General features: G+C 41.7%; 1 protein-coding gene across 1 annotated transcript in view; it reads right to left on the reverse strand.

Annotated features, from left to right (window-relative positions):
• Positions 1-1,753: 1,753 nt before the first annotated feature.
• The window catches only part of PPM1H (protein phosphatase, Mg2+/Mn2+ dependent, 1H), a 440,657-nt gene continuing 419,061 nt past the window's right edge, over positions 1,754-23,349 (reverse strand). The window contains exon 10 of the mRNA XM_006886046.1: positions 1,754-1,901. Coding sequence (XP_006886108.1) covers positions 1,754-1,901 — 148 coding nt within the window. The remainder of the gene's footprint in view (positions 1,902-23,349) is intronic.

Consider the following 23,349-nt stretch of genomic DNA (forward strand, 5'->3'; position numbering starts at 1 on the left):
ATACCTGGTGGGGCAAGTTCTCGGAGCCCTTTCCAGGCTGCCATTTTCACGCGGTGGAGTGAATTTATCCTCCTGAGTAGGAAGGCTCCAGACCTTCAGAGGAAAGTTTCCTAGCCTCTCACATCTAGGGAATGAATTCAAACAAAGTCGAGAATGGGATCAGCTCTCCGGCACTTTTGGGGTCATATCAATTGCCAAGTTCCTTACTGGGCTGGAAGAATATTTTAATGACACAAAGCTGTCAAAATGGTGAGGACATCACTGCAGGTGTGCAGGAAGAGAGCCCGGTCATTGGACACTGCTCCACAAGCTCTTCCAGTGCAGAACAAAGGAGAGCAGCAGCCTGCCCAAGAGATGGAGGTGTTTGCGAAACGTTTGTGTTGCGATTCCTCCTGGCTGAGAAGCAGCAAGCAGACATGGTCATGTCCATGGTTTCTGCAGTTGCTGCTGCTTCATGCAGACGGCTCACTTGGAGGTAGAACTACAGTGAGAAGGGGATCTCAGTTCTTGAGGACAAGACCACGATGCCCTGTAGAAGGAACAGGAAGGAGCATGATCGGTCAACCTATTTCAAATTTCCTTATGTCAAAGGGCCATTCTGGGTGCTTGGTCCACCAAGATGTTGAAGAGACTGGAACTGATGTTTCTGGATATGTCTTTGATGCTTCTACTTTGGAGTAGGCTTTGAAGCAGTTAGAGTCAACAGTTAAGATATGCATCCAGAGTGAAGGAATGGTTGTCAAAAGATATGGGGAGCTGACTCATACTAGGACCTTCTGACACCACTGCTGTATTTAAAGGCTGCTTGACATGTGGCCCACTGCACAGCAGGTGGGGCAGGGCCAACCACGCCAGAATCTGAAACCCGGATGCTCACAGAGAAACCACAAGCCACAACAAGGAGGACTGCTGGAGACAATAGAGGGCTTGCTGGTCCAAAGAAACACCCATATTTTCATGAAAACACACTGGTTTGGTAAGAAAATGTAACTCAGGGACAAATCCAGTTCCATAACAAAGACAGCCCTCTGTTAATTCAGGGCACTGCTCCAGATGGCTGTCTGGGTGGTGTGGGATCGAGGCTCTAGGGACAGCCTGGCTGGGCTCTGAAACACAAATTCCTTGGTAAGGAGCTGGAAAGTCCCAGGCCTGTTCAACAGAAGGGAAAGAGTAAGACTCAGGGAATGTCGAAAAAGAGAAAAAAAATCTCTGCGTTACCCAATCATCACCACAAAAGAGACTAATAGAAATGGAGATAGACAGAGAATGTTCTTTGAAATAAAATATCAGGCTTATGGACACTTTCTGAGGCAAAATCCTTGACTTTGCAATGCAGCACTTTAAACCCGTAGAAGTCGGCAGCTTGACCGACTGAAGAGTCTTCTGCCAGTTACACCTGAAAATGGCTGCCCTAGCTACTCCAGAGAAAATAAATATGTTGCATGTGTCCCGGACAGGCAGAAGACCTACTAGGAGGCCCATAAATGGAACCAACAGAAACACAACACTCAGTAGCAGACTTTGTGTTCTGCTGTTGGTGAGTATCCAGACCTGTTACTACAGAGGAAACTGAAACCTAAGGGTCATCTGGAAGCATAACCGGAGGCCTTTTGGCAGCAAACTCCCCGCCCATCCAGTCTGGGCTGGGAAGAGATTGCATCACCTGGAACTCCGCCTGGGCACACCCGATCCTGCCCCGCAAGAGGCATCCTCGCTTTCTCCCCCTCAGTCCTCCCAATCCCCTGGGCTGCTTTCATGACAGTTTGTTTCCATGTATTAAAGGAATGACATATACAGAAATGTCGTCCCCTGAGCCCAGTCGGTCATTAGATATCCGCCATCCTCTGTCCTTCAGGACGCCCCGGGCACGCATCACCAGGTCCTGAGCTGCCAGTGTGTACCTGTGGGAGAGAAAAGGGGAATAAGACAGTCAGTCACTGTATCCGCCAGAATCTGGGGCTGGGCCAGGCTGGGAAGGAAGAGGCCTCATCACTACAGCTGTGCAAACAGTTTTCAAATATCCTTAAAGCCACAGAAAGCGTCGGTCATCTTTGTCAAAAAGGCAGGGTGCTTAATGTGACATTAGTTTTTAGCTGAGTGAGGGACAAGACATTAAGAATATTAAATAACCTCCTAAGTTCCCCCCGCTTCCCATCCCCTTTTGATGTTGCTGGTGATGTTTAACGAGGAAGTATGAGACTGGCCCTAATGTGTCTTCAACGAAGATATGCTCAGGCCCACAGCCTCTCATGGTCATTAACACTATCGATCTAAGTTTATGGGCGAAATGAATGCTTTTCTTTTCAACATATTTATTTTTAGGGCTACATTTTTTTAAAAGTGTGATTTAAGTGAAAGTTTACACGGCATACTGGGTTTTTAATCATTCAAATACATTTTATTTGATAACATTAATTATAGTAATTATAAACATAACTATATAATGATAAAGCCTGATCTCCTACTTATTCTGCATGGCCTTTCCCTTCACCCATCTTAATAAACGTGTATTATCTATTATCACTCCCTTCTCTGGTAACTATAGAATAAAACTGTATTTATTTTTGTAGCAGTCTTTTTCCATTTACAATAAAAATATAGATGTCCTTATGTCAGTTCTGATTCATAGTGACTTCATATGCAGCAGAATGAAACATAACTTGGTTCTCTGTCTTTCTGGCAAGTCCTTATCTGCCTCAGCTTATCATTTTGTCTGCAGTATCATTTCACCCACTTGATTAAGGGACTCTCTCACCTTCCTAACCCCTCTACTTCACCAAACACAATGTCTTCCTCTAGCAAATGACCTCTCTTAATGCTGTGTTTAAAGCAAGTGAGTCAGATAAAACTCTGTTGTTATCCATAAGGTTTTTTTTTTAAATTTATTTTATTATTTTTGTGTGCGTGTACCGTCAAATCAGATCTGACTGGTACTGGAGGAGATTGTCCCTCCTTCCCCGGCAGAGCATCTGGTGGTGGATTCGAACCGTGCGCCTCTGGGATTGTAGTTGCAGCTCCTTGCCACTAGGCCACCAGAGCTCCCCTATCCATAAGGTTTTTAACTGGTTAATTCTCAGATGCAGAATGTCAAGCTTTTTTTTCAAAGTATTTCTTTTTATAAATAAAATTTTATTTTAATTGTGATTTTAATGAATGGTTACAAAGGAGTTAGATTTTCATCCATTCATTGCAGCATTCAGAGTATTTCTTAGTTTGGAATTCCCACTGATAGCCTAATCGACCCTGGGTAACCCTGCTGGCAGCATGGCTTTCAGCAGTATGTAAACCACCACGCTATGCCTAGGATGTACAAGTCTCCTTTTATAAGAAATTGGTTTTTAAAAAGTGAATTGATCTAAAGAAAAATATTTAATAATTACATACATGGCACAGGAGTATGGTAAAATGAGAAAGTAGCATCAGTGAACTCCTTCACCTACTTTACCAGTGCCATCCCTTCCCTCTGACTGACGTAAATAGAAGGAGCTCTCGTAGCTTAGTGGTAAGGAAATGTGCCACTAATTCAAAGGTATGTGGTTTAGAAAGATGGGCAGTCTCCTTCTGGGTGATTTACTGTCTCTGAAAATTATGGGAAAGCCAGCTATGGGTCAGTTCTAACTATAGTACACAACAACAAGGTAAACAGTGCAGAATCATCCAAGAACCTGAAAAGTAGCTTGCTTATAGAGATTTAAGCTCTGAATTGACAGAAAATAATGCCCACCACACTTATGAGAGGAGATACAACCTGAAGGAAAGTATTAGCATTTAAAGAAATATGGGAACTTTGGAGGTGAGGTAGTTTGGCTAAACATGAGTCTGAATTAGCTTCAATCCAAAAAAAAAATAAGATAAACCATTGACAAATGTTTATTTAAATTCTTATCAGAGAAAAGAGAATTCTTGGAAATTTAGTTTCATTATAGTTATTGTGTGCCATTGAGTCAATTACAATTCATGTCTGAACTTTGCCCTGTCTTGGTTTAATTGGCAGGGCCATATTGGGCATGAAGTGGATTGTTTTCTTAGCTTATGCCATTAACCATTTGATTGGCCTTTATTCTGATTTCACACTCACTAAATAACTTTCTGATTAAGATCTGCCCCCTTGTGTAGGTCTGCCTACAGAGAAAGAATGAGCGAGTCACCTGTACATGAATAATAGCAGCCAGTTATATTTCTCTATATAAATGTCAACTGGCATTTTGGTTTACAAATCAACCTTGGGAGCTTGGTTAAGGTGAATCCAGCTCTGATAATGAATCTATTCTCTGTGTGTTGATTAAACCTGTTTCTGAAACTAAGAAGCTAGGAGCTAGGCTCTGGTAAATCACCAGGATAATAAATGTCATTCTATGACTCTTGGAAGGCAGCCTGTGAGTCTTTTACAAGAGACCACCCTGATATTGCCAGTGACCTTTCTCTTCACGGAGGACCTCAGCCTTGACTTCAGAGCTGTGAATTATGGAACCTGGAAGACAAACAGCCCTTCCATCCCCCGCCACCATTAAAACCTCTTATGAATTTCCATCTCTCATGATGAAAAGATACCTGGAGGTCATATAACTCCATTGCTACATTATTTAAGAACATGACCTCAGAACTACTAAGCTTCCAAGCTATTGAGTCTTTGAGAGTAATGTCTACTGGCATGGTCTTGGTAGTGGATGTGAGGGTTACTCTGCAGGTGTCACACAAGAGGCAATTTTTGTCAACACAAAAGAAATATCCTTTCTTTTACAGGCTGGGTGGCATTTGCCCCAAGAGATTATGAGCTTTGAAGCAGGAATCTCTAAGTTACACTTTAACATCTAGGATAGATGCAAATAGTTAACCCTCTTTGAGGATCTTACTCCTATGAGATGAGGAAATATACGGAAAAGTCTCTAAAGAGTCAACTGAATTGTCATAACCCACATACTATAATGAATATGCCATTATTCAGAAGACCTCCTCAGATGCTCATCCCAGGTTACTCTTTATTTTAAACTATATATCTGGGATGTAACCAAGTAGGGAAAGGCCACCAGTAACATCTGGGTGACATTTATTACCCTGATGATTTACCATAGTCTAGACTTTAGCTTTCCTGGTTCAGAAACCTGGTTAAGTTACTATACAGAGTAGATGCATATATCTGGGAAGAACTCAGCTGAACTCCTAAGTGAGCTCATGAGTTATGACAAACTATGAGATGATGGTTGACAAGGAAAGAGAAATACTAAAAAAAATTATATATATATATATATATATTTATATATACATTAGAACACACCTTTCTGCAGCCACTTAGTGCAAAAGTAAATAGTATGATAGACATGTTCTTCAGGCATAGGACAATGACTGAAAGAGCAAAACAAGGGTAGAGGATGTCAAGCTGGTTTTAAGTCATGGAATGGTATGATCTTTATTTCAAGCCAAGAAGTCATCCTGATATTGTTAGTAACATTTAGTATTTTAGGCCCAGTAGCCTACTAATAGAAGGAACCCTAATGATGCAACAGTAAGTGCTTTATTGTTGTAGTTTTATGCTGTCGAGTCGTCTGTGACTCATAGCAACCCTATGTACAACAGCCCTAAACTCTGTCCTATCCTGTGCCAATCTCACCATCTCTGACACACTTTACCCCCATTATCCCAGTCACTCAATCAATTCACCTCATAGAGTCTTCCTCTCCTGTGCTGTCCCTCCACCCTCCAAACCATGACGTTCCTCTCCAAGGACGGTTCCTCCTTGCAACATGTCCAAAGTATGTCAGATGAAGCTTCAGAAACCTTGCCTCCAAGGAGCAGCCCGGCTTCACCCTCTCCAGGACAAACCTGTTTGTTCTCCTAGCAGTCCATGGTATATTCAACACTCTTCTCCAGCACCACAGCTCAAAGGCATCAATTCTTTTTCTATCATCCCTATTCACTGTCCAGCTCTCTTATGCATAGTAAGTGATTGCAAAGACCATGGCATGTATCAGGCACACCTTAGTCTCCATACTGACATCTTTGAACTTCAGCACTTCAGAGAGGTCTCTAACTGCAGACTTTTCCATCACAATACATCTTTTAATTTCCTGGCTGTTGGTGCCAAGAGTGTTGAATGTGGATCTAAGCAAACCAAAACCGTGAACAATCTCAATCTCTTCACCATCCATTATGATGCTACCAATCAGCCCTGTGGTGAGAATCTTTGTTTTCTTGACATTGAGCCTCAATCCATACTGAAGACTGCAGTCCCTGAACTTCCACAGCAAGTGCTTCAGGTCCTCCTCATAGAGCCCAGCCTCCCAGATAACCTGTTCTGCATAAAGATTGAAAAGGTATGGAGACAGGATACAGCCCTGGTGTACACCCTTCCCAATTTTGAACCATGCAGTGTTTCCTTGCTCTGTTCTGATGACTGCCTCCTGGTCTAAACATAGGTTTCACATTAGCATGATCAAGTGTTCTGGGATTCCCATTCTTCTCAGAGTTAGCCACAGTTTGTTATGATCCACACAGTCAAATGCCTTTGAGTAATCAATGAAACAAAGATAGACATTCTTCTGGTACTTCTTGCTTTCAGCCAAGATCCATCTAACATTAGCTACAATATCCCTAGTACCACAGCCCCATCTAAATCCAGCTGCACTTCTGGTAGTTCTCTGTTGATGTGCTGTTCCAGTAGTTTTTTAATAATCTTCAGCAAAATCTTGCTTGAATGTGATATTAATGATATTGTTTGATAATTTCCACACTCTGTGAGATCACCTTTTTTTGGAATTGGAACAAATATAGACCTCTTCCAGTCAGTTGGCCAAGTGGTTGTTCTCCAGATTTCTTGGCACCACTTGGTGAGCCCATCCACGGCAGCATCTGTTAGCTGAAATACTGTCACTTGGTAAACCATAAATTCCTGGGGCCTTTGGCCAATTGTTTCAAAGCAGTCTGAACTTCTTCTTCATCACTAGAGGCTGCTGCTCATATGTTGTTTCATTAAATTCTTCTGTGTCTGCCAATTCCTTTTGGTATAACAACTCTGTATACTCTTTCCATCTTCTTTTTTTTTTTTTAGTTTTGTGTTTTATTTATTTAAGTTCAGGCCTTGACTGCATATTTCCGCAGTGGGTACAGGCGCTCTTTTCGCTGCTGCTTCTTGGTCTTCAGGTTCTCCTCATGCTTGTTGAGCCTTCAGCGCATGGCACATGTTTTCTTGGGCCGCAGATCCAGGGGTTTATACTTCTTGCCCTTATAGTATTTTCCGAGGTTCTCCTTCTGAGTTTGGTTAATAACAGTGAGAACACGGGCAATGGATTTTTGGACAACTCGGATTTTGGAGAGCTTAGAAGCCACACCACCTGTCACTTTGGCGACACGCAGCTGGGAAAGCTCCATCTTCAGATCGTCCAGCTGTTTTAACAGCTCCTACTTCTTCTTTCCGCGAAGGTCCCGAGCCTTGATTTTGGCCATGGCTGAGCGATAGAATCTGGCTGTCGCCTGATCTAAGCCCAAGAGAAAAGAGCTCTTTCCATCTTCTTTTAATACTTGCAGGATCATTCAATATTCGCCCAAAGTATCCATAAGTATTGCAACTCAAGGCTTGAATTTCCTCTTCAGTTCCCTGAGCTTAAGAAATGCTGAGCCAGTTTGGCCTCTTTGATTTTCTTACTCTGGCTCTTTGCACATTTTATTATAATGAAATACGTTGCCACACACTTTTAAATTGATGACTGTGCTTAGAAACACATTTTGCCGTCATTTGTGGCAACGTGTTAAGGGGAAAGGATTTTTCTTCAGAACCATCTGAAATAAGAAGGTTTCCCTAATATTAGAGCTTTACATTTGGACTTACAGGCCCCTAAACTCAAGGGACGCTGATCACAGCATAAGAAATTGGCAGCATCTTGAAGAATTTGGAATCACAGAAACCCACAAAGCTTGAGATATAAGCTATCAGATCAAGGGGTGTACAGCAGGAGATAGGTGTTGAAGGGAGTAGGTGGGAATAGAAGGGACTACAGGTGGAGCAGGGAAAGGGGTGGGTCAAGCGACTCATGTCAAGGGCAGGGACAAAACTAAAACTACTGGCTATTTCTACACTTGGGAAAGATCTTTCATCTGCATTGTTCTGTAAAATGCTTGTCTGTCAGATACTTTTCTAAATCTGAAAATTCAGATTAAGACAGACTAGGAAGAAGGATTGGCCATCCACTTCCAAAACAGCAGGCCTTCGAAAACCCTATGGGCAATAGAACACACTTAGACCAGCAGATAGGGAAACAGATGTGGAACTTTCAAGTATGGAAATACTAAGGAGGAGAAACAGTTGTAAGCAGACACTAGTGGTTGGAACATGGAATGTGACAACTATGAATGTAGGAAAATTAGATATTGTTAAGGAAGAAATGGAATGCATAAATATTGACATAGTAGGTATTGGTGAGATGAGATGGACTGGCATGGGACATTCTGAATCAGATTATCAAATGATTTTTATGCGGAGATGAAAAGGTGAGGGAAAATGGGATTGCTTTCATAGTTAAAAAAGTCATTTCTAGATCTGTCTTGAAATACAATATTGTGAGTGACAGGATAATATCCATATGTATACAAGGAAGTCCAGTGAATACCACAATCATTCAAATATATGCACCAACAGCCAGAGCCAGAGAGGAGGAAACAGATGATTTCTACCAACTTTTGCAGTCAGAAATCGATTGAACATGCAACCAAGATGCGTTAATAGTGATGGGTGACTGGAATGCAAAAGTTGAGAACAGAGAAGAAGGATCACTAGTTGGAATGCATGGACTTGGTCACAGAAATGAAGCTGGACATAGGATGATAGAATTTTGCACTATCAACAATTTATTCATTGCAAATACATTTTATAAGAAACATAAACGCAGTCTATATACATGGATCTCACGTGATAGTATGCATAGGAATCAGAAAGATTGCATTTGTGGAAAGAACTGCTGTAGAAGCTCAATATCAGCTGTGAAAACTAGGCTGGTTTCTGACTGTGGAACAGACCACCAACTACTCATATTTAAGTTTAAGCTGAAGCTAAGGAAAGTGAAATCAAGCCCACAGGAACGAAAATATGACCTTGAGTCTATCCCACCTGAATTTCAGAACCATCTCAGGAACAGGTTTGAGGCCTTGAACACTAAGAAGTGAAGACCAGATGAATTATGGGAAGATATCAAGAACATCATCCAGGAAGAGTGCAAAAGGTCATTGTGAAGACTGTAAAGATGGAGGAGGAAGAAAAGACCAAAATTGATGTCAGAAGAGACTTTGAATATTGCACTGGAGTGCCGAGAAGCCAAAGCAGAAGGAAGACATCAAGACATTAAGGAACTGGACAGGGGATTTCAAAAGGCCGCCCGACAAGACAAAGTCAATTAATATAATGAAGTGATATATTATGAACCCAAAAGTTGGAAATTGAACCTAGCTAATGGTTGTATAAAGTATGAATGCTGGAAAACCAGAAGTTGTGAAAAAGAACTGGAACATGTGTGCATCAATATTCTAGGAATCAGTGAGATGAGATAGACTGGATTCGGCCACTCTGAAGACAATCACATGGTATATGTGGTGTTCATGGTTTAATAATTATGACTTTGCCATGTGGATGAGTAGGTATCTGTGAACAGGGTGTGTTAGCCTATCCACAAGGGAATTGGCTAGTCTTGCTACTGTGGCAGATTTGAGACTCTTACCACCAGCAAATAAGAAGCAAGCATGCTGGTTGAGCCCTCAAAGAAGCAAGCATGCGGGGCTTACCCTTTGGGCCCAGAGACTCTTGCATCAATTAGGCTTACAGAAACAGCAGCAGTGGCCAGAGCTGAGGACTAGAAACATGATGTGAGACTAAGTGGACCTTAGGACTGTTACAATATTGGACACTGGACCAAAGCTAAGAGCCTTTTGCCCAAGTTTGCTAGAGGACTAAGTGTGGGGTGAGAGCTTTAAGGAGCCAATATTAGTGGGCTGAGAATTTTGTAAAACTGGCCTAAGGCCACAAGACTCAAGGCTGAGGTACCACATAGCAGATTTCAGAATCTATCTTGACTGTATTCTGCAACTAGCCTGAAGCACAGCCTTCTAATTTCCTCAGTATGGTTCTTTATGGCCTGTGAGTTATCACATAGGATTCTGGACCCAGTAAATCAGAAAGATTGGTGGCTGGGATGAGAAGAAAGAAATACAGAAGTGTGGGGGACATGTGTGACCTCATGGAAATTGGTTTTGTGTTGCAGATGCTGTTGACAGGGACAGAACCCCTTCATGAAGTTGGTAAAGGTCAGATATGGCCAGTCCCATGTGGTCCTTGTTCTCTTTACAGAATACTATGCTGGAAATGAAAAATAGATTAATAATGGTGTTGCATTCATAGTTAAAAAGACAATTCTGAGTTCTAGCCTGAAGTATGTCATGAGTGACAGGATATTATCCATACACATACAAGGAAGACTTGTTATTATGACCATTATTCAAATATACACACCAACAGCTAAAGCCAAAGAGGAAGAAACTGAAGGTGCTGGTGTGTTTTTTTTACCAAATTTTACAGTCCAAAACTGACCAAACATGCAATTAAGATGTTAGTAACTGGTGACTAGAATGAAAAAAATGAAAAAAATGAAGAAGGAATGGTACACATTTGGTGATAGAAATGAGGCCAAAACAGAAGAACTGAGTTTTGTGTGTTCTGTGATTTATACATTACAAATATGCTTTTTTAAAAACACAAAAGGTGACTTTTTACCTAGACTTCATCTGATGGATTGCATAAGAATCAGACTGACTTCATCTGTGGATGGAATTGTTGGAGAAGCTCAATATCAGCAGTTAAAACTAGGCCAGCTGCTGACTGTGGAACAGAACATTAATTACTCATGTGCAAGTTCCAGTTGAGGCCGAAGGAAAAGAAAACAAATTCAGGAGAACCAAAATATAACCGGGGGTCTATTTCACCCAAATTTAAAAATCATCGTAAGGATAGGTTTGAAACACTGGACACCAATGACTGAAGACCAATGGAATTGTGGGACGGCATCAATGACAACATCCATGAAGAGAGCAAAATATCACTACAGAGTAGAAAGGAAAAAGCCAAAATGAATGTCAGAAGAAACTGAAAACTGCACTAGAGCACTGAGAAGCCAAAAAAAGGAAAGAGACTCTGAAGTAAAAAAGCTGATTTCAAAGGGCAGCTCGAGAAGACAAAGCAAAGTATTATAAAGGAATGTGCCAAGGGCTGGAATAGGAAAACAAAAAGGGATGAACTCACCTGGCATTTCTCAAGCCCACATAATTATAAAACAAATCCAAGCCTCAAGTTGCAAAGCTGAGAAATGCTATGGGCAAAATCTTAAATGATCATAAAAACATAAAATGAAGATGGAGGGAATACACAAAATCACTGTACCAGAAAGAATTATCCAACACTGAAATAAGAAAGTACCATATGACCAAGAGCAAATAATAATCAAAGAAAAAAATTCAATCTGTACTGAAGACATTACCAAAAATAGATTGGTGTGTTTCAAACAACAGATGCAAACCCTGGATGGCTTAAGAGTCTATGCTAGAAAATATGAAGGACGGCTGCCTGGCTGATTGACTGGAAGTATATTTGTTCCATTCCCAAGAAAGGCGATCCAGTGTAGAAATTATGTTTTTAATGAAAATTTTATTTTATACTGGCTTACTTCCAAAGTTTGTATACATCGTTTTCCACACTGGATCCAACGTAGAAATTATGGAATACTACCTGAACCAGCAGATCTGCACAAGTGGAGTAGTCACTAGCTACACAAGTGTTCTACCCCAGCTCAGCCTAGTCAAGTACAACTGCAACACGTGCAATTTTGTCCTGGGACACTTCTACCAGTCACAAAACAAGGAAGGGAAGCCAGGCGCCTGTCCTGAGTGTCAATCAGCGGGCCCCTTCGAAGCCAACATGGAAGAGGTGAGTGAGGATACCTGCTGGGGTATGGGGTGGGGGTGGGGTGTGCGGTGGTTCTGAGTACATAGGGCCTGGCCAGCCTCGGAGCCTTTGGAAGACAGGAGGAGGCAGTGAAGGGCAAGATGGAAGTATGTTTTGGTTACACCCTGGTTGTGAGGAACAGATTCATGTACTGTGTTTAGCTTGCCCCATGTAGTGTTTTAAAGAATTTGAACAAGTGTTTTAAAAATCAGGTGGTTTAAAAAAAAAATAAAAAAAAAAAAATCAGGTGGTTTTGTTTAAAATGGTTTCTCTTGAAAAACTAGAATTTGGACCTGCCTCCTGCTTATGTGTAAAGCAGTTGTATTCTGGAGGATAGGTTCTCTTATTTTTTTTTCCTTCTTGATTTTAATGAAAGTGTACAGAGACTTAGGGTTTCCAATCATTCATTGTTGCACTTCTCCCTGCCCACCCCTTCCCCCCAATTAACTCTTCTCTTTGAAAAGTAAAAGAAAAACTCTTTCATTGTATGCAATCCCTCCCCCCAAGTCCTCTCCACTATGCAGCCTTCATTCTGGACTCCTGTCATGATAGTGATACCTAATCATAGATCCCTTTTAAACAGTGCTCTCCCTTCTCTCTTTCAATACAGTATACGTCATTGCTCTCCTTCTCTGTCTTCCGTCAACCCTGATATCTCTTCACTTGGTTGTAAGTAGGGTATAAATAGTTTCGTTGTTTTTTCTTTTTCTTTTTTTAAATTTTGTTCACAATCATGTGTGAACTGGCTGGTAGCCTGGATTTAGCTATCAATCAGCTATGGGCTGGAAGCCTCTTGTTTAAGTCAATCAGGACCTGGTGAGCAGGTCTTTGTATTTAAAAGTCAGCTGGGGACTAACCAAGACTCCAGTTTGGAAGTTCATGTGTGAAGCAGTTGGATTCTGGAGGGTCGGTTCTCTTGATTTTGGTGAAAGTCAGGTGTAAACTGGTTGTTGTTGTTGTTTTAAATTTTATTTCAGTCACAATCATGTGTGAACCTGGATTTAGCCTGTAGCCCTGAGACCTGGCATGTTTGGGAGGAACATTCTTTTAAGTGGTACAGCACTGGTCTGTCAATTTGCTATACTGAGGTAACCTGGGGTTGCTGTGGTACTGAACACTGCCACTGGTGTGGCAAATGCCATAATAGTTACCCATGTAGAAAGGATTTGGTAGAGCTCTCCCAGAACTGTTGTTCATAGAGTTGTTATATGTCGTACTTGACTCAGTGGCACCTAACAACAATCATCTTTATGAGATATTTCTAATCTTTCTCCCAAAGAACCATTGTTGTAGTTGTAATGTGCTGTCGAGTTGCTTGCGACTCATAGTGACGCTATGGACAATAGCCCTGAAACCTCTGTCCTGTGCCAACGTTACTGGCTCTGACACACTACCCTCATTACCCCAGTCACCACATCAGTCCATCTCATCAATGGTCTCCCTCTCTTTCTCTGTCCTTCCACCCTTCCAAGCATGATGCCCCTCTCCAAGGACTGATCCCCCCTTGCAACATGCCCAAAAGTATGTCAGATGAAGCAGAACCCTTGTCTCCAAGGAGCAGGCTGGCTTCACCTTCTCTAGGACGAACCTATTTGTTCTCCTGTCAGTCTATGGAATATTCAAAACTCTTCTCCAGTACCACAGCTCAGAAGCATCAATTCTCTTTCTGTCATCCCTAGTCATTGTCCAGCTCTCTGACACATAGCAAGCAACTGCAAAGACTGTGGCCTAGAGCAGGCACAACTTAGTCTCTAGACTGACACTGTTGCTATTCAAGACTCTGGAGGGGTCCCTGACAGCTGACTTTCTCAGTGCAATTCGTCTGGATTTCCTGGGTCCTGGTACCAAGAGTGTTGATTGTGGAGCCAAGCAAACTGAAGATGTTAACTATCTCAATCTCTTCACCATCCATAATGCTGCTGCCAATTGGCCCAGTGGTGAGAATCCTTGTTTTCTTAATTTTGAGTTTCAATCCGTACTGAAGGCTGAAATCCTTGACCTTCTGCAGTTTCAGCAAGCAGGGCTGTGCCATCTGCATAACGCAGGTTGCTGGTGAATCTTCCAATTCTAATGCCACATTCCTCCTCATACAGCTCAGCCTCCCTGATGATCTGTTCTGCATATAGCATGAAAAGGTATGGAGACAGAACACATCCCTAGCACACACCCTTTCCGATTAGAACCCAGAAAACTCTATGGAGCCGTCCTACTCACATGAGGTCCTCATGAGTTAGACCTGCTGACAGCACCTGGCCACAGAGCCCACTCATCCGTCTTTTTAAAGCTGGATCAAAGACTTATTCTCAGTATTTATTTTAGTCAACATTTTTCTTTTTCCAGCATGAATTCTACTAGTTCTCCATTTTATCCTTGAAGTCTTTCTTTTCTCCTTGAGTTCTCCTATTTTGGGATTATATGACTTCACATTCCAATTTGACTTGTGATGTTCCTTCTCAATTTCCTTTGTAAACCCAAAGTAAGACAGATTTTAGGGGTGGGGATCAATCAATTGTAACTTAAACTTTTAAGATATGCCTTTCCTATCTATGACACTTTGTTAATGATATTTGCAGTTCCCTAGGCAAGAAATTATAGTAATTTTCAATGCCATTTTCTTACCCTAACATTATAAAACCCATATGGTTGAAAAGGATTTTCTGACTTCGTATTAATTTAAATATCTCTTATTATGGGCACAAAGCTAGCTAAAGCAAAATATTATAGTCGTATCACAGGAGTTAATTTGTTTCTTGTAAAAATTGATAAATCTGAATTGATTTTGTTATCTCCCATATATTAACCTATTTCTGTGCTTTGTATTTTTTTCCCTTTTCTTTCCTTTATTCCTGCTTCATCAGGTTGATCTATTTCCCCTACTCTAATGACTTGATATCCCTTTATGAGTTTGTGTAATTTTACTTTTGTCCTTTCATTAGTTACATTGTTAACATAATATTATGTTAATTTATATTATGTACTATGTACAAGGGAGATCTGGTTGCTTAGTGGTATGTGTTTGAATCCACAAGCTGCTCCCTGGGAGAATGATGGACAATCCGTGTGATTTACTGCCTCTGAAAATCTGCTGCAGGTTCCGATTCTACAGAACACAACAACAGCAAGACTGTGTACAACTGTATTCTTTTTAACTGACAGATTATGTCAACATTTCTGTCTTCTTCCTGAAAATATTTTCTCTCTTCTCCATGTAATTGCCTAGTAGTTTTAGCTTTATCTTATTTTTAAGGTTCCATTTAACTATTTTCATTTACAATCTATACTTCTATAACTAAGCCACCCCCTTTAAAATGGCTTTGCTTTTTGTGTTGAATTTTTTTCCCTACTGGATTTAATTTTCTTCTGTTAAATAGACTTTTCAGATTTTTAAATATTTTTCCAGATTTAAAATTTTTTTTGCATTCACATTGTGTTTCATATGATCATTCCCATACATCTAGAATTTCTTTTAACAATAATCTGTGAGAGAGAAATTAACTCAGTTTTTGTACTCATTTTATTTTCCAACTCAACCTCTTTCATGTTTTTCCTCTCTATATTATGTCTTTTACTAATTTTTTTTTCAGAAGTTTACTATTCTACTCATTGAGTTAATTATTTCCATTACCTACTTTCCATTGTGAATTTCTATTAGGTTCTAAATCCACCTTTACTTAGTTGATGGTTATATCTGCATATGTTTAAAGTTTCTCTCAATTTCTGTTATTTCTTTGACTCTGATTTATTTACAAAATTTTAATACATTGCTTCCCAATTTGTGTTATGATGTCCAGGTTTGAGTTGGGGGGTGTGTGTGTGTAGGCAGGAGATGGGGAGAGAGTAGATAATGCTTCTCTCCATCTAGTTAATCTCGTGGTGAGTTTGAAGGTTAGCTGTAACCGCCTCTCCAATAGTGTTTAGTGACTACGTACTTTGGTTTATCTAAGATTTTATCTTTGCCTTTAATGACATTTCCCCCCTGTTCTCAATTCAAGCTCATTGCCATTGAGTCAGAACCTAATCAGAGCTAACCCTCCAGTGACCTTTTACTGGCTATAAGTCACATGGGGCGGACTGCCTATCTTTCTCCTGTGGACCCAGCGGTGGATTTGAACTGCTCGAAAGGCTCCACTTTTAAACTGGCATCATAACTCATCACCGAGGCCACCAGGGTTCCCTTTCCTGTCCTAGAACATGTTCACTTATTGGCTTAGGATCCCCATACCATAGTAGGGGTGGTTGTTGTTACGTGCCATTGAGTACAACTCAGAGACCCTGTGTACAACAGACCCGAATCCTGTCCTATCCTGTGCTATTTTCATTAACACACTCAAGTCTATTGCTGTCATTGTCTATTCATCTCGCTTAGGATCTTCTTTTCTTTTGCTCACCCTCCACCTTTCCAAGCAATAGCCTCTCCTAGCAACATGCCCAAAGTAAGTGAGACAGAGATTTGCCATCTTCCGAGGAGCACTCTGGCTACGCCTTTTCCAAGACATTATCTGTTTGTTCTTTTGGCATCCATGGAATATTCAGTACTCTTCTCTAACACCACAACTCAAAGGTATCAATTCTTTTGTCATCTTTATTCATTGTCCAGACTTATAGCAAGTAACTAAAAAGACTACAAGCTGAATTAGGCACACTTTAGTCTTTAGACTGGCATCATTGCTCTTTGGTATTTTGGACAGATCCTTGATAGCAGATTTGCCCAATGCACTGTATCTCCTGACTGTTGGTATCAATGGTGTTGAATATTTATTTCAACATGAAGCAATCATTGACAATTTCAATCTATCATGACATTGTTTATTGACTCAGTGGTGAGAATTTTTGTCTTCTTGATTTTGCATGAATTGATTTTGAAACCATTTTGAAGGCTGTGTTCTTGATCTTCTGCAACAAGTATTTCAGATTCTCTTCATTTTCAGCAAGCAAGATTGCACCATTTGCATGAACAGGTTGCTAATGAGTCTTTCTCTGCCTGGTGCCACATTCTTCTTCCTAGCGTCCAACTTCATGAATTATTTGCTCAGCATATAGATTGAATGGGTATGGAGAAAGGATACATGCCTGGGGCATACCCTTTGTGATTTTAAACCATGCAAGGTTCCTTTTCTTCTTTCATACAGTAGTTTCTTGGTTTAGGTATAGATTTTGTATGAGCATAATTAAGTGTTCTGGGATTCTTCTCATTGTTAGCCATAATTTTTATGATAAACACAGTCAAAATGCCTTTGTATAGTCAATAAAACACAGACGTTCGTCTGGTATTCTCTCCTTTTAGCCAGGATCCATCGGACAACAGCAATGATATCCCTGGTGTCACAGTTTCTTCCCAATGTCCTATCTTAGCTGGTTTTGGATGATCTTCAGCAATATTTTGCTTGCATGTGATATTAATTATATTGTTAAATAAGATCCACATTCTGTTGGGTCTCCTTTCTTGAGGACAGGGGCAAATACAGATTTCTTCCAGCCAGTGGGCCGGGTAGCTTTCCTCCAAATTCTCTGGTATAGACTGTCAAGCCTGTGGAGGGTTGAAACATGTCAACTGGTTTCCCAACAATTCCTGGGACGTTAATTTTGGCCAATGCCTTCAATACAGCTTGAACTTCTTCCTTTATAACCACTGGCTTTTGTTCAAATGGTACTTCCTGATTTTTTTTTCAGTGTTGACCAATTCTTTTTGGTATAGTGACTGTATTCCTTTCATCATGTTTTGATGCTTCTTGGTTCATTCAAGCTTTTGTCCATAGTATCTCTAAGTATAGTAACTCAAGGCTTGTTTAATTCATAATTTTCCTGTGTGATAAACATTCCCAGCCATTTACTTCCAGTCCTCCTCACAGAAAGCAACTTTGTCAGGTAACTACCCATATCCATGTCCTCATATTCATCTAACATGAAGGAGAAGTTCAGAAGGAACCTATACGACCTCTTCTTCTAAGTTTGTTCCTAGGAGCTCAGCCTCCTTCACATTCCTTCTCTTTACTAGAATTTCCTAAGAAATGGGACAAACCTCCCTTCAGAAAAGCAGTGTAAGTGCACAGTTGGGGAGGGGAATGATTAGCTCTGTGTTCAGTAACGCAATGACGATTAGTAGTGAAATAGTATTCCAGGAAAGAGAGGTCATGAGGCAGGAGCTTCCCTCATAAACAGATCTATTCACCACAAACTCAGGATTCTAACTTTCAAGAGAATTTCTTTTTTTGTCTGCTTCCACAGTCAGCCAGCCTGATGGCCATTTTGAAACTCAGTAGCATCCACATTCAACAGTCCACTTGCCCCACACATGAAGCTAATTCCAAAGCTGCTTTATATCAAGACTGTTGCAAGAAGAAACAAGTATTTTTTAAAAAGAATTGTTTCCCTTTTCCCTGTTTTGTTCTCCACCAATTTCTACCTTTAAAAGGTTGCCAGCATTGGTGATAATTAAAAAAATGTTTAAAATGGCAGTAAAACAAGAGGGCTCTACTGATTTTGGTACTAATGACTAATATACATACTATTTGTTGTTAGACAAGGAGGGTGGGAAGGAAATTTCTTTTTGAGCTAAAACATGAAATAAAAGCACAAAATATATACCACAGCAGCAAAGAATAATATAGGATAGCTGGAGATGGTGGAAGGAGAGTGGATTAATTACACTCAGGCCAGAGCTCTGAGGCAGGCTGGGGAGCCGGGAGAGTTTGCAGAAGTTGAATGGGGGGTGCCCCAAGGCCATTACTGGATGCCTTCTGCAGCGCTCTTGGCTGGGCGGTGTTAGAGAAGAGCTGGTGTAGTCTGAAGTACCACTCTCTCCTAACGAAGAGTCTCCACGGAATACAAGTTTTGTATTTGGAGAACAGTTTTCTTTTGCAGCTGAAGTCTTCAATATTGATCAGCAAAGCTCTGCTGAAAGAAATGACTGCTGGGGAGGGAAGGACTTGGCAAACTTCAGAGGGCTTGGCGGAGAGGCTTCCTAGGCTCTGAGGGGGAGGGAGCAAAGACAAGACAGCACGGATGTCAAGCAAAACAAAAAGGAAGAGGGACTGAGGAACTGTGGGAAGACCAAAGGCTGTTTTCATAACTCCTGGCTCAAGTCTGGCAGGAGGAGACAGATAAATCTTGGCCTGTCTCTTCCTTGGAGAGCTGAGGGCAGTTCGGCAAGCTTTCACCTCTTCACCGGGGCACTGAGAGCGTGGAGTGCGTAGGTGGAAGGTCTAGGTTTCAATCCTGGCTTCACCGCTGACCACAAGGGTGGCTCTCATGAAATTCTGCAGCTCTTGGAGCCTCTCATTTCTTACTTGTAAATCTAGAATAATGATAGTGCAGATCTCCAGGCTCCTCTTAAGGAATGAATTATTTCATCCCCCAAAAGCATTCTTCACTGTGCCAGGCACATGGTCAGAGACCAGTAAATACTAGCTACCAAAATGCCTTTGTCCCCCGCCAGAGTGTAGATGCCAGCTACCCTCTTCTGGAATCAGTTTCCCACATGATCGAATCTGAATCAGCACTGGAGTTGTCCAAAATCGGCCCACTTTGGGCCTCAGGGGATAACCATGTCTTAAGAGTCTTTAATAGTTCTAGCTGGGTGGGAACTCCTATTTGCCATTTGGATGGTACAGACAGGGCCTTATAAGAGGGAGGGTAGGTGGCAGGAATTGGGGAATTAATGGGTTCTAAATATTTGCATATAAAAGGCAGCCTCCATCTGTTGATGGCCTGCAGTAATGCAGTGTGATGGGAAAGGAGGACGGATCTTTTCTTCATTCTGAGCAGGCCTCTGAGATTTAAGAGGTGACAGAGTTCTCTCAAGCTCTGGAAAGTTGGCAGGAATCTATGGTGACCCGGTGAGGGTGCGAGGGGGTTGGTTTGGAGGTGGCCCTTTGTTGTGCTCAGAACTGGGCAGCTTGTCCTGGCAGGGGATACACTTCTTAGGGGTACTTCCCAGTACCCCTAAGTCTTTGAGGTCACTCACGCCAGTGCCTGGGCCCTGGCCACCCCACTCAGGGATCTCTTGAAATGGGTAGAATGGCAGCTTCCCCTGAGATACTGTCACCTGTAGGTCAGCAGGTACAAGATTAGGGAGAGCACCACCTCCACAGGATGGTCAGAGAACCCCATCAGGACTCGTCCATCTCCTCTGCACCCACACCCTGCCAAGGGCACCTTGAGGTTGGTGTGTTTTTGTAATCAGTATTTTTTTAATTTTTTTTATTCTTATTATTTGTGTGTGTGTGTACCATCAAATCAGATCTGACTGGTACAGGAGGAGATTGTCCCTCCTTCCCCGGCAGAGCATCTGGTGGATTCGAACCGTGCGCCTCTGGGATTGCAATACAGCTTCTTGCCACTAGGCCACAAGAGCTCCCTAATAAATGTGATCATGTCACTCCCCTACTTAAAGCTCTTCAGTGGCCCTCTAACTCACTCATTGCTGTGGAGTAAGAATTGACTCATAGCTGACCCTCCAATGGGTTTTCAGAGGCTGTAAATTGCACAAGAGGTTGTAAATTGCTTATCTCTCTCGCTCAGAGTGACCGGTGGATTCAAACTGCCTGCCTTTGACTTGGCAGTGGAACTCCTTATCCACTAGGCCACAAGAGCTCTGTAGTTAGTATTTTAATTTTAATCCCCCAAATCAGTAATTCAGTATTCCCTGGTAAGCCCTTTAAATAATGGCACATCATTGAAAAGAGGACTCGGAGGAGTGGGGGAGGGTACGTAATTGTGCAAAATGAATGAATATTTTTAAAAAGTGAACTGGGGAAGGGAGGAAGAGGGCATAAAATATGTAACAATGAATGAATGAATGAATGAAAAATCTAGCTTCTCTATAAACTTTTGTTACATTCACAATGAAAATAAAATTTTATTTAAAAATAAGTAAAATGCCGTGATGTTATGACTAAGTGGCTACTGTGGCTCTGCTTCGTGGCTGGGCCGTCAGACGAGGGCCTGGCAGGGGAACTCAGCCTGGCTCACCACTTTCTATGCACCTGAATATGCAAACCATCACAGAAGCAGCACACATTACCTCCTGTTCAAATACCAAATCAAACACTCACAGATCTGTTCGTAAAACCCGTAATTAATGTGGCAGGGGTTACAGGCCTCCTTCCTTTTTGCATTTGAGGTATAGACTTTGAAAACCATATGACACTGCTAGAAGTAAGTTCGGCTAACTTGGGAAAAGATTAAAGGGCTTTTGTCTATTTTGCCAACACAAATTTCCTATCACCAGGGTAGTATAAACAAAACTAGCATTTCACATCTGCATGAATAGCCGCTGTTAGTTCTGGTGGGTATGTTACTATAAGTCTCCCACTACTTAGTTGCTGCCTTATGAAGGCACATGACTGCTTAGGCTGCTGCGACCATGAAGGTGAAGAGGGACCTTGGAAGTGTACTTATCAAGATTTCTCTCATTAGAGACGTGTTCTATGGGATTTTCAGTAATGTAAAGATTTAATACCCTGTGGAAAGCCACTAAACTTTTGGGCAAAGGAGTGGTGGGTACAGAGGGGAGGGTTGGCCATTACGGCCAAGATGAAGTTGTTTCTAAAGACAGTTTCTGGGAAATGGAGGGCTGTGCAAGTGTTGCCTGGGTGTTTGGGATGGGATGTCACGCCACATGTTCATGTTTGGTTAACTTCTCTCTGGCGCCCGTTCCTCTTTTCTTTACCCACTCTCTTTCCCTTCAGTAATATCAACTATTTACTCCTTTCTGACAAAACCATAAAGCATCATCTTTGAGTGTTGATATACTTATGACCATTTTTGAATATTCTCCCTAGGAAACCCACCATGAAACCTCCTGCCTTTCTCAAAACTCAAACATACCCACTGCCATCAAGTTGAAATTGACCCCCAGGTGAGCCTCCAGTGGGTTTTCAGAGGCTGTAAATCACACGGGATGAGGACTGTCCATTTTTCTCTTGAGGAGCAGTGGATCTGAACCACACACTTTTGTACAGAGGGGTGGTTTGTTGTTAGGTGACATCGAGTCAAGTACCACTCAGTGACTCTGCGAACAACAGATCTGAACCCTATCCTGCGGCATCCTCTCTGACACACTTGAGCCCACTGCTGCAGTCACTGTGTCAACACATCTGATTGAGAGTCTGCCTCTCTTTTGCAGAGACCCTCTACCTCTTCAAGCGTGATGTCTCTCTCCAAGGAATAGTAACAGTATGAGAGATGAATCTTTGTCATCTCAAGGAGCATTCTGGCCGCCTTTCCTCTGAGACATACTTGTTTGCTCTTTCGGCAGTCCATGGGATGTTCAGTACTCTTCTCTAACACCACAGCTCAAAGGCATTAATTCTGTCATCCTTTTTCATTGTCTAGCTCAAATACAATCCCTCTGGATTTTTCTGTGATCATCCTCTCTAAATTGTGCAAGATCTCCAATGAAAGGATGCCTCAATTTAAATCTGAAGAATAAATGAGCCTAAGTCTGGCTGTGGAGGAGGGGAGGAGCAGCAGGGCACATTCAAGGAGCCCAGACTTGGCATGGGCTGGCGTTCGTAACAGGAAGTGTGAGAGGCAAATAGAGGCCATATCACACAAAGCCTTCGGAATTCACATTAATATAAATGTGAAAATGAATTGTGTGAAAGGAAGTCTGTGGCAATGATATGGAACCTGTGTCATTTGTTCATTATGACCCATAATCAGGAAACATTCTGCACAATCTGATGGTGAAAAACATTGAGATATGGGTTATTTCTCTGCTTCATGTGCTCCTTAGTAATTCAAGCCATATTGTGAAATCAAAGAAATGGAATTCCTTTCAAACTCATGATTTAGGAAGTATGTAAAATGCTGTTCTCTCCCATGTGTATGGCATATTTGCACATACATATCTGTCTGTACTTTGCCCAACCCCATCTCAGCATGTTGCTCTGGGAGGCCCAGGGACACAGAGGTTGGTCCCAAGAGCCAGGGGGAGGATTTAGTAAAAGCCTCTGCTGCTTGTCCCTGCTCATCTTCTGGGGAAGGCAGCCCCAGAAGGTCTGAAGAGAGCGGACACATAGGCATTTATTGCCCTCCTAACTAGGAGTTGTCCTGGTCTTATTGTACAAAATAGAATATCCCTAAGAATTTGAACCCATATTATAATTTCCATAATTCTAGAAGGTCTATTAGGCCAGAAAGGTTTATTTCAGCCTATCTGTAGCCCAAGACTACCTGTTTTATCATGAAAGAGAAAAGTGAGCAGGGTATATAGGGAGTGGAGGGCTCTTGGGTCCAAGTCGGAGGGGGCTAAACAAATGATGTCAGCATTACTGCCTGAACCAAAATGGGAAAGATAGACTCCCCAGAGTGGGCAGCCTGAAGAAAGAAATGGAACAAAGCAAAGTGAGAGGAACAGCAAAACGTGTTGT

The sequence above is a fragment of the Elephantulus edwardii genome, unplaced genomic scaffold, assembly GCF_000299155.1.
Source record: "Elephantulus edwardii isolate Elephantulus edwardi_28Jun2011 unplaced genomic scaffold, EleEdw1.0 scaffold00047, whole genome shotgun sequence".
NCBI lineage: Eukaryota > Metazoa > Chordata > Mammalia > Macroscelidea > Macroscelididae > Elephantulus > Elephantulus edwardii.